This window comes from Oreochromis niloticus, linkage group LG23, assembly GCF_001858045.2.
Source record: "Oreochromis niloticus isolate F11D_XX linkage group LG23, O_niloticus_UMD_NMBU, whole genome shotgun sequence".
Classification (NCBI taxonomy): domain Eukaryota; kingdom Metazoa; phylum Chordata; class Actinopteri; order Cichliformes; family Cichlidae; genus Oreochromis; species Oreochromis niloticus.
Genome location: NC_031986.2, coordinates 25,613,184 through 25,627,765, shown reverse-complemented (window position 1 = coordinate 25,627,765; position 14,582 = coordinate 25,613,184). Strand labels below are relative to the sequence as shown.

General features: G+C 38.5%; 2 protein-coding genes across 3 annotated transcripts; one reads left to right on the top strand and one right to left on the bottom strand.

The window, feature by feature from the left end:
* The first annotated feature begins 4,171 nt into the window (after positions 1–4,171).
* Positions 4,172–6,993, top strand: LOC109204621 (uncharacterized). 2 transcript variants are annotated; one of them, XM_019366053.2, is made up of 6 exons: positions 4,172–4,606; positions 4,916–5,178; positions 5,374–5,564; positions 5,698–5,791; positions 5,973–6,156; positions 6,787–6,993. In XM_019366053.2, exons 1-6 carry the CDS (start codon positions 4,409–4,411, stop codon positions 6,928–6,930), a joined length of 1,074 nt encoding a protein of 357 aa, XP_019221598.1. In that variant the 5' UTR covers positions 4,172–4,408; the 3' UTR covers positions 6,931–6,993. The 2 variants fall into 2 exon arrangements, with proteins under 2 accessions (XP_019221598.1, XP_019221597.1); XM_019366052.2 differs by having other exon boundaries at positions 5,973–6,166.
* Positions 6,270–9,658, bottom strand: LOC109204620 (uncharacterized). Its single transcript, XM_019366051.2, has 6 exons — positions 9,174–9,658; positions 8,783–8,911; positions 8,383–8,576; positions 7,739–7,886; positions 7,439–7,643; positions 6,270–7,357 (listed from the first exon to the last, which is right to left on the bottom strand). Exons 1-6 carry the CDS (start codon positions 9,381–9,383, stop codon positions 7,053–7,055), a joined length of 1,191 nt encoding a protein of 396 aa, XP_019221596.1. The 5' UTR covers positions 9,384–9,658; the 3' UTR covers positions 6,270–7,052.
* Between the last annotated feature and the right edge of the window lie 4,924 nt (positions 9,659–14,582).

Genomic DNA, 14,582 nt, shown 5'->3' with positions numbered 1-14,582 from the left:
GGAGAGCAGAGCGAAAGTGGAAGAAAGACAAATTGCAGGTTTCTTTTGAAATGTAAAAGATTGTTGGAAAATTTATCAGAATACAGTGAAAAATGAGAAAAACAGATATTTTTCTCAGATCATTGCGTTAAATTGTCATAATCCTCCTATACTTTTTAAGACTGTCAGTTCTATTCTAAATGTATGGTGGCCCTGAAGTGCAAACCACAAAAACAAATCACAAAACGCACAACAAATTGAAAAGCGCAAAAACAAATTGAAAAGCGCAAAAACAAATCTCTTAACGCAAAAACAAATTGAAAAGCGCAAAAACAAATTCACTTAACGCACAACAAATTGAAAAGCGCAAAAACAAATTGAAAAGCGCAAAAACAAATTGAAAAGCGCAACAACAAATCACAAAACGCACAACAAATTGAAAAGCGCAACAACAAATTGAAAAGCGCAAAAACAAATCTCTTAACGCAAAAACAAATTGAAAAGCGCAAAAACAAATTCACTTAACGCAAAAACAAATTGAGAAGCGCAAAAACAAATCACAAAACGCACAACAAATTGAAAAGCGCAAAAACAAATTGAAAAGCGCAAAAACAAATTGAAAAGCGCAACAACAAATCACAAAACGCACAACAAATTGAAAAGCGCAAAAACAAATTGAAAAGCGCAAAAACAAATCTCTTAACGCAAAAACAAATTGAAAAGCGCAAAAACAAATTCACTTAACGCAAAAACAAATTGAGAAGCGCAAAAACAAATCACAAAACGCACAACAAATTGAAAAGCGCAAAAACAAATTGAAAAGCGCAAAAACAAATCTCTTAACGCAAAAACAAATTGAAAAGTGCAAAAACAAATTCACTTAACGCAAAAACAAATTGAAAAGCGCAAAAACAAATCACAAAACGCACAACAAATTGAAAAGTGCAAAAACAAATCACAAAACGCATAACAAATTGAAAAGCGCAAAAACAAATTGAAAAGCGCAAAAACAAATTGAAAAGCGCAAAAACAAATTGAAAAGCGCAAAAACAAATTGAAAAGCGCAACAACAAATCACTTAACGCAAAAACAAATTGAAAAGCGCAAAAACAAATTCACTTAACGCAAAAACAAATTGAAAAGCGCAAAAACAAAAACCAAACCGGAAGAGGTAGGTACCAATGCTGCAACAACAGGCATCACTGATTGGATGATGGATCCGGTAGCCTTTTGAACCGGAAGTTGTTCTGTTCGGAAGTTTGGTGACTGCTCTACCAACTTTTTTCCACAACTTGGACAAAACATGTTGGCTGTATCCCAATTCAGGGTCTGCAGCCTTAAAGGCTGCATTTTAAGGCCGATTACGTCACAGCGACGCGCCGAAGGCTGTCCCAATTCAAAGGCTGCTCGAAATGCGGCCCTCAAATTCGGCCTTCATTTCCCTGAATTTTAAGGCTGTGGCGGTGTAGACTTCGTGGCCCAACATATCCCACAATTTATAGCGCGGCAGTCACTGTGGATAATTTTGCCGCAGACGGCAGAAGCGTAGCGGCCGAAGAGTAAACTGTTAAACGTAAGTACTGAATATGATGTCACTTTTTTATGTGCAAATGTTTAATAATGAGGAACATTAAAACACTACTGTTGGCCACATGTCGGCAAAGTTATTTGCCATTAGCGATGTTTGTACTTTCAGCGTTTACTTTGTTTTAAAGCATTTAAAATATAATAATACAATAGTCGACCTTAATCTTACAGAGAATGTGATGATTTTATGGATAATTAAAGTCAGTCATATATGCACAAACACAACAAGCTGAAAGTCAGTGATGCTGCTCGGTTTGCAGTCCTGAATATGACGGCACAAGCAGGATTCACTGCACTGTTAATGTTAGCTATGTTATATTGCTGCCTCTGTTCGGTGGTGTCGAGCCAAACGGACTTTAACGTGTGTTTGAACGAGCTGACGGTTCACTCGTTAAGCTGAAAGAAAGATGCTTTAATCACAGGAGTCACACATGTGTCCACTGGACCATCTGGGAACTCTTCTTGTTTAGCACTCGTAATAACACAAACACTAAATCCTCCTTCTCTTGTGCTGTTTTGTAGCAGTGTATACACCTGAGACTGTCACCTGTCTGTCTGTCCTGCACTCTCTCTCTGTTTCTTTCTCTCTGATTGTGGAATAAAAGTATGAACATGTATTTATAAGTTACACTTGTGTTTGAATCCTGCAGCTTATCACACATTTGATTTCCATGTGTGACAACTGCAAGTGTCCAGAGTGAGGACAGACTGAGGGACCCACTGCTGCACATCATCTGTGAGGCTTTGCACCCCTGATGATCCACCAGGACAAACTCAGCAGTGTGTGAGGAAGAGGAGGAGGAAGAGGCAGCAGCAGCTGACAGATGGGGAGAATAGACAGACTGTTCCTGTTTGTGAAGGACTGCTAGAAAAATTTAAAATAACTAATTGTCTGTCCTGAATCAGTCTTATTAGGTAATGTTCAGATAATTTGATCATTCCAGTGTTTTCAGTGTGGGAGAAAGTACTCAGGGCCTTCAAGTTACACACTATGAAAGGCAGCAACAAGTTTAATATTCAGAAACCTAAAGTATGTATCAGCAGCAGAATGGAGCTAAAAATAAATGTTTGTTTCAGTTCTATGAAGCTTTGAGTATTTTGGATTAGTAGTACTGCTGTGTTTGTTGCATCATATTGCTGTAATTGTTTATATGCTTTATATATTCTGAGGTAAGTTGATCTATAGTGTTACATCATATTCTATAAGGATGTTATGTGTTTGTATACTTTCTGCCCAGTTTGACCCATTTAGCAGAAGTCAGCCTGTTTATGGCTCTGATATCTATTCTGTATGACTTAAAGCAGTTATGACATGGTCTGATTTTCTCACCCAATAAAGGGATATTTAATATATCAGTCTGATCTTCATTCTATCAGACAGTTATCACAGCTCGTACATTTTCTTTTTACACATATATGTAAGCATTGAGCCAAATTTAGTAATTCCAACATATTACATGGACAATATTTGTTTCTTATATATAATACATCTGTATATACACTGTCAAAGATACTTGTCTTTGAGTGAAGATTTAAGGTGATAGGAAATATAAATAACTGCTACCTGAATTTTTACTGAAGCTCAGTATTTGACACAGAGTTCACTCACATGAATTTCACTCACATGTGCTGTACCAGTGTACCTGCACATGTGATGTGACAATAGAAGTGATTTGATTTGAGAGTTCAAACTCACTGCTGTAATAACTTATGATTAATATAATAACTATGATATTGGCCATATCATATTTACACTGACTTTAGTCTCATGAACAACATTAGCTAATTGTTATTTACTAGCTAATCTTAAATGACTGTTCAGTACAGATATGAAGGCCAGCAATCATATTTTACAGTCCTGTGGTCTCAGCCTCAGATACGTATTAAATCACACAAAGCTCGTGTAGAAACAAACACACGAACAAAATATGTTCTCCTTCATTTCCGTCAAAGCTGTATGAAACGTTTCCAGCGGTTGGTGTTATGGTTGCTAGGCAACCTGGGCAGCACGACGGAGGCTAGACCGTCCCATTTCACAAGACTCGCACTTCCGGCCTTAGCGTTTTTAAGTACGCGGCCCTTGAGGATCGTTGAGGCTGCGTACTTTAAGGCTGCAGACCCTGAATTGGGATACAACCGTTGACTGCTCTTTCTCATAACCACGTTCGGCAGAACAACTTCCGGTTCAAAAGGCTACCGGATCCATCATCCAATCAGTGATGCCTGTTGTTGCAGCATTGGTACCTACCTCTTCCGGTTTGGTTTTTGTTTTTGCGTTTTGTGATTTGTTTTTGCGCTTTTCAATTTGTTTTTGCGTTAAGTGAATTTGTTTTTGCGCTTTTCAATTTGTTTTTGCGCTTTTCAATTTGTTTTTGCGCTTTTCAATTTGTTTTTGCGTTTTGTGATTTGTTGTTGCGCTTTTCAATTTGTTTTTGCGCTTTTCAATTTGTTTTTGCGTTTTGTGATTTGTTTTTGCATTAAGTGAATTTGTTTTTGCGCTTTTCAATTTGTTTTTGCGTTAAGTGATTTGTTGTTGCGCTTTTCAATTTGTTTTTGCGTTAAGAGATTTGTTTTTGCGCTTTTCAATTTGTTTTTGGTCCGTGTACTTTTCGGTATTTGAAGTTTTGTTTCAGAAACCAAAACGAAAAAACGATATTTAAAAGAATTTTCATTTTTTTAATTTTTGATAAAGAATAAAATGGGCGAAAATAACTTGTTTTTTCATTCGGTGGTAACAAATAGCCGTCATACACTTAAAATTAGACGTGCTTTTTTGGATTTCTTCGTGATTCAAATAATGAAAGTATACTAGCGCAAAAACAAAAAAATAGACGCATTTTCAATGTCTGAAACGGGAAGTACTTCTTCTGCGCGTTTTTTTATGGCGCGCGCACACCGTCCCCCACACAAGAGATCGACGGCCTTAAAGTTACACTGGAATAAACAGAGGATGGACCATTACGTTGTTTTTAGGAAAACTAAGAGAGTGACACTCCGGGACGAAGACATGACTGCAGAAAAACTGGGTCGCATCTTTCAGGTAGATATGTAAACTTCGCAAACTTTGCTTTCAGCAGTTTTTTTATGAACGTTATTGTTCTTCCTTACTGCGGAACGGCTAACGTTAACATTTGGTGATTTCATGTAGGCCTACTTTTACTAATACTATGTCTAGCCGTCTTCATTGTGCTAATATGTGAATTGTGCACATGTGCTAATGTGTAAATAGTTATTCATTGACTTTTACCGGCTACTAGCTAATAAGTAAGCCTTTAGAGCCTATTAACCGTGTGCACAGGAGTAACACGTTAGCAGAGCAACGTGATTTACGGAAACTTTTCTTAAACAGGTATCCGCGCATACTCTGTACATCACGGATGATTCAAACGTGGCTATGTTCCCCGGTGCGGTCTCTGGTGTTTTCAGCGCATTAGACCTTACACCCAGAGGTCACTATGAAGTCCACGGAGAAGACATGGAGTCAATTCCAACAGCAGGTTCCAGCGGGCAGCGTTTTGCATTTATGCGAGCACCAGCTGTGGCAGCGTCTGCACCTTCACGTTCACAGCAGGCTACTTCAAGTTCCCCTATGTCCTCCAAAACATTTCAGAGGTAGGATGAGTCTGTGTTCTTGAATATTAAATTACAGAACAGGCAAAATAAAAAGAAACATAAGGTGCATGGATAGTTGAATTGTTAAGAATAGCAAAGCTGTTTTAGTACAATTTGCCTATAGCAATCACTGAATGGATTTGTGGCCTGCTGTCTTTTACAAGATATGTAAAATTATTATGTTTTGTTTTACAGATCAGTGTACTTTGCAGATGTAGTTGGTGGGAGGTTGATTCCCAATAGAATGGTGGTTGTACGATTCCTGGAGTCTGAGGCTACGCTTCAAGGGATAGTAGGAAAAGTGCAAGATGCCATTGGTAATTACAACCCAATAATTTTGACAGATGCACAGGGCAATGCAATTCTGGAGTCGGAGGGCACAACAGGTGAGCCATAATATTACAGCTAAAGCCCATATCTTATGGAGAGACATGTCTTACCAGACTCTTTGTAATATTTATTGGGTAATATGGTATTGGCTTCTAAACAGGTTTCTTTGGTTTTGTTTTTCATCTGTAGGGTCACAGTACTGGAGACAAAATGCACGAAAAATTCTTGCTGTGCCTGAACAAGACTTTAATTGCCTCCAGGGAACAAAGAGGAAGAAACTGAGGTATGTGAATAAATATGTATATACTATAGGATGAACATCAATATAGAAGAATTAATTTGATTTAAATCCTATAATAGCAGTAAGACATCACTACATAAATCATCATCTATCAGTAAGTGATGTGATGTTTCTTTAAGCCAGTAAGTAGCTTTGACATCTGATTATCCATTTTTATTTGTAGCAGCCGTAAAGATGATGACAGTGCCAGTTTGGGAGAAGTGAGTGACAAAATAGAAGAGTTGGTGTTGGCATCTCAAAGTCTGCCAGCTGTCACAGCAGCAATCAAAGAGCTCACTGATCTTGCAGTTGCCCAGAAAGTCACAACCCCCAAGCTGCAGACACTCAAGGAGGGATTTAGCTGCGTGGTTTGTATGAGTATGTTCAAATGTTGCTTAGTAAATACATTACATCTACACTAACATTTTAATTACAATTAAAACAATGTCAAACCACATTCAATCATTACTTTGGACAAACATTTTTTTACCAAACATAGGCTCTTTATTCAGCAGTGTCCATTTAAATACTTAGGCACAGACAATCAAGATGCAGGTCTACTGTAACATAACATTCAAAAGTTTACATGCACATTTAATTTGGGTTCTCCTTGCAATCTTGACTATGAAAGTATAGCTTTTCAAATTGATTACAATGTCAGTATGGGTGACGGTACACTGTTCACAGTAATGTAAAACTAAAAAGTTCACATTTAAAATGGGACTGTAGTTGCATATATTGAATCAAGTACCTGTAACTTTTTCATTTTTCTTGCTTGCTAATTGAGAAAATGTACTGATTTTGCCCCTCATCAATTATAGACAAAAATATAGACAGGGACTTTCTCAGAACAGCGTGAACAAGAGTAATTACAGAATAACCAAAAATATTCTGCATGCTGTCTGTAAATTTATGTCAAGACTGACTTTGAACCTATAGTTTGAACTAAATTCAACATAAATGGATAACAGTCTCACTTATCTGATTTACTTTTGCAGACATCATTGAGGATCCAGTGTTCTCACTGTGCTGCAGAAGCATTATTGGCTGCAAGACATGTGTGGAACAGTGGCAAGAGACATCACAGCACTGTGCAAAATGCAGGGAGAGTAACAACGGAGTTCTACAAATTACTGGTCTAACAGCTGCATTTTCTGTATTGAAATCTTTTTTTGCAGAGGAGTAATGTAGTGTGTACACACAAATGTTTACAGTCAGTTGATTTTTTTTTTGTCTGTTCTGTACAGTTTACAGATGCAGTGGTTCATACATTTCTCTGAGTTATGTTTATGAGACAGAGCAGAGCTTCTTTGTATGGCATAAAGTCACCATTTACGGCTCTAAAAAACAAATGTGAAATATCAGGATATTTTTCTGCAAAATGACTCTCTGTTCTAAGTTTGTCCTGTTCGGTTGTGAAGGGATCAACTCCAAAAGTCGAATATTCTTTGAGTGCAGATCCCAAGTGCTGCCTGTAAAGGTCTGCTGCTTCAAGTGCATTTGGCAAGAGCTCTGGAGAAATTCTTCTTTTACACCCATGTTCTGCAAAGTGATTTGGTATGCCTTTTCCTGTAAAAAATAGAGGAGGTGTTTAAATGTTCATTATCAGGGTTGTAAGCAATCTGACTTTTTTTTTTTTTTTTTTTTTACCTGGGATTCTATGAGCATTCCATGATTCTACCACACTTGCAAGACCAATGTTACACAGCTGACAGGTTAGATTGGACACACAGTATCGCACAAGGTTATCCTCCATATCTATCTCCTCCTGGTCCATCAGCTGGAGTAGGGCAGTTTTTAGTGGGTAGTTGACACGGTTGTTGATTTCAGGCCAAATCCTTTCAACTGTGTGGTTCTAAAAGAGTTAAAAGAAACATGTCTTAAATGTACGTAGTAGTACACGTAATAGTATAAGAATTTCAGCTGATGTTAATGGTACTTAAATCTTACTCTTGTGGATGAGGTCTGTAAATAAGGCAGTCTCTCCTGATTGAAGCGATGATGTGACAGCATCTCTTGCATGAACAGTGTTAAATAAAATTCCTTTCCATGGTCTACTCGCACCTGGTCCCACATACCATAGGTGATCACTGCAGGTCTGGTACAGGAAAAATAAAGAACATTTATTAACTATTTTGCTTTAAGACCAGCAAAGGTGTTATTATTTTGAATGTATTCATTCATGTTTTTTTTGGGTAATATTTTAGTTGTAGTAGGACAACATATATTTCTTAAGTTTCTTTGCAATGTCACTGTCATGCTCAGACTTTAGATGTATGTCAGAACAATTGAAAGATATGTGGAAATCCAAGAACCTTGTTCCATTCATAAATGAACACTGATTAATTGCAATAAAGTAGTTAAATGATTCATGTGCAATTCCATTTTATTTATTTTTACATTAATAGAAAATGTTGATCAAAATGTTTGGTAAGTTCTTAATATATTATATTCAGGAACATAACCAGACCCATCTGTTGCATGTCTAATTGAAAATCAAATATTGTAAATTTGGGTGCAGCTCATGTCCAATATGACTAACATGTCCATCAAAACACTTAAGATGAAATAAATGGTTTGAGAGGTTGTATTACCTGAAAACATATTCATAGATGCTCAAGTTGTTTTTGATTGGCATTGTGGAATGACTCACAATCTTTTTACTGAATCCATCTACAGCTAAAACATGGGTGACTCCAAACATTACAAGTTTCTCGTTTTGGTCCAGGTGAACCTTGTGCCCCATGCATTCAGCATGGTACGGTGTGGGATTAAGATTCCGAGCTCCCTTACAAAAAAATCACAAAAATAAATGACAGCTGACTGGATAAAGGCAGATTTGATCATACGTTTGAGGAAGAGTCAAGTAACTGTTAAAGCAGGGCGTACATCTGTTAAACAGAATTAGGCCCTACCATTACATGATGTATATCACAAATATGACAAAGAACATTGGAATACAGTTCTAGTGGAAGATTAAATAACATAGGCTACCTGGCGTCTTGCTTCATGATAAGGTTGATGCACCTCTCTTAAAATTGACCCAATTCGTCCCTCTGCAGCATGTACCCCTTTTGTGGACAGATAGCCCTTCATCATTTTGCGGCCATATGTTGGGCCCACCTGTTTAAAATAAAAGATCATGCTACTACTAGAACAACAAATGTAAAGTAGCTTATTCTGAAAGCAAATGTGTAAAGCTAAAGTATTGTGCTAATTAACTGTACAAATACCAGTGAGAGACATCTTTAAAATAACTAACGTTACCCACCACCCGCAAGACGCTAAAACGCGCGGGCGCGCGCACACAGTCTAGACTAACCCCCTTACAACCCAGTTAAGACAACCATACACAGTCATAAGGTGAAGGAAGAAAGTACCTTACCTCATTTATAGCTTGTGTCACCTCAAGCTCCAACCGTGTGTCCGAGAGTCGACAGCTAGTGATTTGCTCAGCACAAAACTTTCTAACATTTCTCGCAGAAAATCCTCTCACTTCCCCGTGTTCATATGACAGACGCTCTGATATAATTTCCGATGACAGGCCTTGTTTTGCCATCTCCATGATCACGTCTGAGTATTTTTCCAACGTCATGATGTCCACACTACAGTGTTTGCCATAAGTTTGCGCATCACTTGTACAGGTTGTTGACCTACTAAAACTTCCGGTTCAGACAAAATAAATAAAGGGCCCTTTCTCGTTCTTTTTTCTTGGGTTTTTCGTTTCTGATGTGCGAAAGGACAAAATGAAAAAAACAATTGTTTTACGTTTTTCATTTTAGCTTTTTAAGTTGAGAATTAAATAAGTGTCTCATTTTCTTTTTTAAATTATACTTTCTGAAACGAAACTTCAAATACCGAAAAGTACACGGATCGTTTTTGCGCGTTTCAATTTGTTTTTGCGTTTTGTGATTTGTTGTTGCGCTTTTCAATTTGTTTTTGCGCTTTTCAATTTGTTTTTGCGTTAAGTGAATTTGTTTTTGCGCTTTTCAATTTGTTTTTGCGTTAAGTGAATTTGTTTTTGCGCTTTTCAATTTGTTTTTGCGTTAAGTGATTTGTTGTTGCGCTTTTCAATTTGTTTTTGCGCTTTTCAATTTGTTTTTGCGCTTTTCAATTTGTTGTGCGTGTTGTGATTTGTTTTTGTGGTTTGCACTTCAGGGCCACCGTATAAATGTGCCCCAGTCTACCACCCTGAAAGGCTCAGTTCCTTTCTTTCTTTGTAAACAAGGTTGAGTCTATCAGGTCAGCAATAGTACTTGGCTTCGTTCCTATTTGAGTGGCAGAATGTTCAGTGTTAATGTTGAAAATGTTTTGTCCACCTCAGTCCCCCTGTCTTGTGGGGTGCCTCGGACTCAATCCTTGGTCCTCTTCTTTTTTCTTCATACTTGCTCCCTTTGGGCTCTATTCTTAGAAAACATGAAATGTCCTTTCACTGCTGCACATGTCATCCAGGGAAGGACTGACTCTATTGGAAGTTTTGTTTTGTATGTTTACTGTGTTTTAGTGTGGAGTGTCTTTATTTATATTTTTTGTATTGCATGTTTTGGTTATATTTTTGTGGAGTGTTTTATTTATGTTGCATGTTTTATTCAGTATATTAACTTCCCCTGGAGAGACTCTGCCCACTTCTAATCACAAATCAGATACACCTGGGAAAGCACGGAGGTGGATAAGAGAGCCTGCCAGACTACTGGGAAAGAGGCTCGAGGAGTAGTGGTGGGCGGATCGATCCAAATATCGATAGTATCGATCCCAAGTCGGGATCGGTATCGGATCGATACTAGCCTGGTTAGATCGATTCTTTACTTTGAGTTCTGCTTGCTTGCTACGCTGTGCTTTCGGCAAAAACGAAACAGCCAGGTCGCTGGACTCGCCGCTCCTGTGACAGCGGAGAGCAGGCACACTTTGCTCCCCCCCCCTTCTTATGTTTCGGTGTTGCGCTGACACGTCACGTGACTTAGACACTTTGAGGTTGTTAAGTTGTTTACATATTAATAATATATATTGTTTTTGTTGTTGAGAATTTTAATTGTCATTTTTGTATTATAGTTTATCAACAGTATTTGTTTTAATTTGTTTACTGGTTTGCGTGCACTTAAGATTTAGAAAAAAAAAAAAAAAAAAAAAGATCACCACCACGGCAGACCCGATGGCATTTTCATGCTTCGCGCATCATTTATTCTTACAATAATCCCACGGTTGCTGTAATAGTACATTCAACGGCTGCAGCTCTCCCGCTGGCAGCTGTACACATCACCACCTGCAGCGGCATCGCAGAACACGCCCTGCCACATACCCCCTTGCCAGCTTCACCCCACCCCACGAGCAGGTGAGGGAATCGGCCCGGACCGTCGGCGCCCCCATTCCCCGGCCCAGCGACGGGGAAGTGTCCACTCTGGCGGTCGCCCGCGCCTCCAGTGGAAGCCCGGGAGCTGGCCTGATGGCCACTGTGGAATTACAGGGATTATTTTACATAACCATCATCTTTATCATTGCATTAATTATCATTTCATCCAAGCATTTATTGAAGTTGCTGGCATTATGTTATAATTTGTATTACAGGGGTTATCATAATCACATATTAACATGTTTAGTCTGAGCAAAGGCCTGAATGTATTCAGCTTCTTGTTGCATTTGAGTTTGCCTAGTAACAGGTGACAGAAGGAGAGGTCCAGTCCATGGTGACCTCAAAGGCCTGAGATCATCACCATATTCGGAAGAGGATGCCAGAAAGAGGAACCTCTGTGTTTGCATTTAATTCTTAAAATACATGAATGTGCTGTACATGCAAATTATGTGCTTGTAAACGCATGAGGGGGCGTCATAATACCCTGATGTTATAAAAGCAAATTGAAATGTATTTTTGGGTGGAGATCCACGCCAATTGTGTGCAGTAATGGTCTCCCCGCACGTGTGTTCATTAAAATCAACTGTTTGACCAACTCGCTTATACTATGGTTGTTTTGTTCTCACCCTCAATATTCTGATCACGCGACAGTTCATGGTGACCCCGACATGATATTGAGGAGTGGATTTTGGAAGTGTGGTGGAGAAATTCGGGGTCCGAGGTGGTCAGACGGGCAGTCATGATCCGGCAATCGAACTGAGTGGACAGGCGCCTTTATAAAAGAGGTAGGCACAGGCCTGTTGATTTTATCCGAAGTGTGCTGAATTGGATGATAAAATTAAATGTCTATTCAGTAAAAATTGCCGGTGAATGTCTGTTTTGATTTTGATGGTAATTTCATGAGCATGCTGGTTAAAGTAATGATAAGTTATAAGTAAAAGTACTGGGTTCAAGTCCCAAAGAAAAGGAAAAGAATTAAAGTGAGTTTGAGTCTCACGTAGAAAGTAGGGAAATTGGTCATTTCTGTGGGTTTAAGTCCCTCTGGACATTGGGTCTATCTTGTGATGGTCATTTTGTGGGTTCAAGTCCCCTATGTCCACAAAGGTAGATCTACCTCAATCTTAATCCTGTTTTGGATTTAGATTGTTGTTTCAAATTATTCTAAATTTTTCTAGAACGACAGCGGCGTCTGTTAAGAAGCGCATTGTTCGGAGGTGACGCTCTAAATTTACTGGCGACGGTCGTGAATTCCTTGGGAAGGGATAGTCCGATTGGCAATCGTGGGCAACTGAGGACGGCCCAAAATAGCTACTGACAAGGTCAGTTTACCGTTTGGAACGGTATTTGCGCTTGTTTGGGCAGTAAAGCTTGGAGCTTGGGCGTTGGACGCTTTTAAATTGAGTTAGGGATTTTAGAGATTAGACCAGAGACAGGTTGGACCTGATACTGGTTAATTGATCGCAAAAAACTTGGAGTTTGTCCCTTGGAGGGTTAATTTAAATTTGTCAAAATTCTGTAGGTTGTGCAATCTCAGGCCTGATAGTTGTTGTTATTGTAATTAAAAGACGTCTGTGTAATATAAAGGAGATTTCTGTGTGAAAGGAGTCTAAGGCAGTGCTGGTATTATTTTTAGACTGTGTGTGTGTGTGTGTGAAAATGCAAATGAGGCAGCTGCGAGGTCCCTAGAGTTTTAGGAAGTTCATAGAGACTGTTACACATTGCTGAATGCCTGTATTTAAGATGCTGGTTTTGTTTATTACAATACTGTAAGTAAAGTTTTATTTCTTGCCATGACTGTATGACTTTTTTGCTGGGTTTTGAGATAGGGTACATAAACTGTTGATACTTAGGACCGTTATTTGGGGTCTGAAAACTGAAATTGACTTTGAAATAATTTCATTAATAAAGATGTCTGTAAGTGATGTCTCTTTTGGTGTGTTCAAGTAAGATGTGTTAGGATTTTTAGATGGGTTTTGTTTCAGTTTGAGATAATATACACAGTTACATTTGGTGTTTCTCAGGTATTGACGTAGACTTTGAGTGATAGATATAGGTGTAAGTCGTTTTGTAAGTTTTTTGTGGGTTTTTAGGGGGAGTGTGTGTTTGTGGTGTTTGTGTGTGTCAAACGGAGATAACATGAAAACAGAGGAATTAGAGACTAGAATGTCCTAGAAGGCAATAAAATGCAAATTAAGAAGCTGTGAACTGCTTAAACCACAGTTGGTTTCACAAGTACGGCTGCAAACATTGTTGAATGCGTGTGTTTAAGACGCCATTTATGTTTATTAGAGGGTTATAAATAAAGTTTTGAGTTGCTGTAGTGGATGTATAGTAATTGACTGAGTTTTGAGTTATACATATATATATATATATATATATACGGAGTGCATGGTATATACTTAAGACTAACATATTACTTTCAGTAGTAACCTCTCTTCAGAAATAAAGGCTGTGGTGTTTTATTTTTCCAGTTATACGTGTGCTGTGAGAAGGATTAGAGGTTTCAATTGTTCTTATTTCATTTGCTCTTTCTGAGGTTGAAAAGCATGCCTGTAAAATACTCTTAGGAAAGCATATTTTGAGTGATTTTAACTGTGTGAATGATGTCACAAAAACTGACAAATGCAAAAACTTAGTATATTTAAAAGTGTGTGTGTGAGAAGAGGGTGTATTGTGTTTAGACCAAGACCTAATAAAACTAAAGAGGGTTTGTAGACTGTAAATATGAAAAAACAAGTGTTTGATTAATTTGTAGAAACGGGAAAGAGAAACAGGAAATACTGTGCTGCTGTGTGTGTGACAGGAAGGTGTGTGTGATGATGTCAGGGGAGCACCCAGAGAAATGGACAGAGTTAAATTCTAAGAAGATGAAGCAAATCGAGGTTTTAAGATAAAAAATGAATATAATACTAATTGTATGCTTTAGTGTGCCAATACAGGTGGACTTCTCTCAACATTGAACTTTGAGTAACCGGCAAGAAAGTATAGAGGAACAATTGGGAAAAACAGGCCACTTTTTGGCTGAAATTCTACAGCTTCACCTGTCACTTTGTCCCTAAACTGAGAAGAAGTTCAAAGGACAGTCAATCGCCTGATGAAGACCGACAGAACATCGCGGACTCGAATACAGCAGGCAAACGACAGTGCCCCCGATCCATTAACACTGATGACGACTGACGACCAGCAGTAGCATGTAAGAAAAGCAACATGTACTGTGAAAATACAGGCTGGGCAGTTGAACAGTGGGATAAAGAATTGTGGAAGAGCACTGGACATTGAGTGGGATATTTGCCATGCTTGAAGTAATCTTGGAAGAGAAGACTGGAAAGCCGGACGGGAACCTAACGTCGAAGAAGAATACGGAAAGATCAAAACAGAGAAGAAACAGACTGTGTTTGCTGGAGCTTTGAAGCCCGAACAGGACACTATGAGAAAGGGATGGGGTCC

Bases quoted from the DNA above. Each gene is read 5' to 3' on its own strand.
- LOC109204621 (XM_019366052.2), top strand. From the start codon at position 4,409: ATGTCTGAAACGGGAAGTACTTCTTCTGCGCGTTTTTTTATGGCGCGC. The intron at 5,792-5,972 runs GTATGTGAATAA...TTTTATTTGTAG, and splicing joins ACAAAGAGGAAGAAACTGAG to CAGCCGTAAAGATGATGACA. The intron at 6,167-6,786 runs GTATGTTCAAAT...TTACTTTTGCAG, and splicing joins TAGCTGCGTGGTTTGTATGA to ACATCATTGAGGATCCAGTG.
- LOC109204620 (XM_019366051.2), bottom strand. From the start codon at position 9,383: ATGACGTTGGAAAAATACTCAGACGTGATCATGGAGATGGCAAAACAA. The intron at 8,912-9,173 runs GTAAGGTACTTT...TATTTTAAACAG, and splicing joins TGACACAAGCTATAAATGAG to GTGGGCCCAACATATGGCCG. The intron at 7,887-8,382 runs GTAATACAACCT...TTCCTGTACCAG, and splicing joins ATCTATGAATATGTTTTCAG to ACCTGCAGTGATCACCTATG.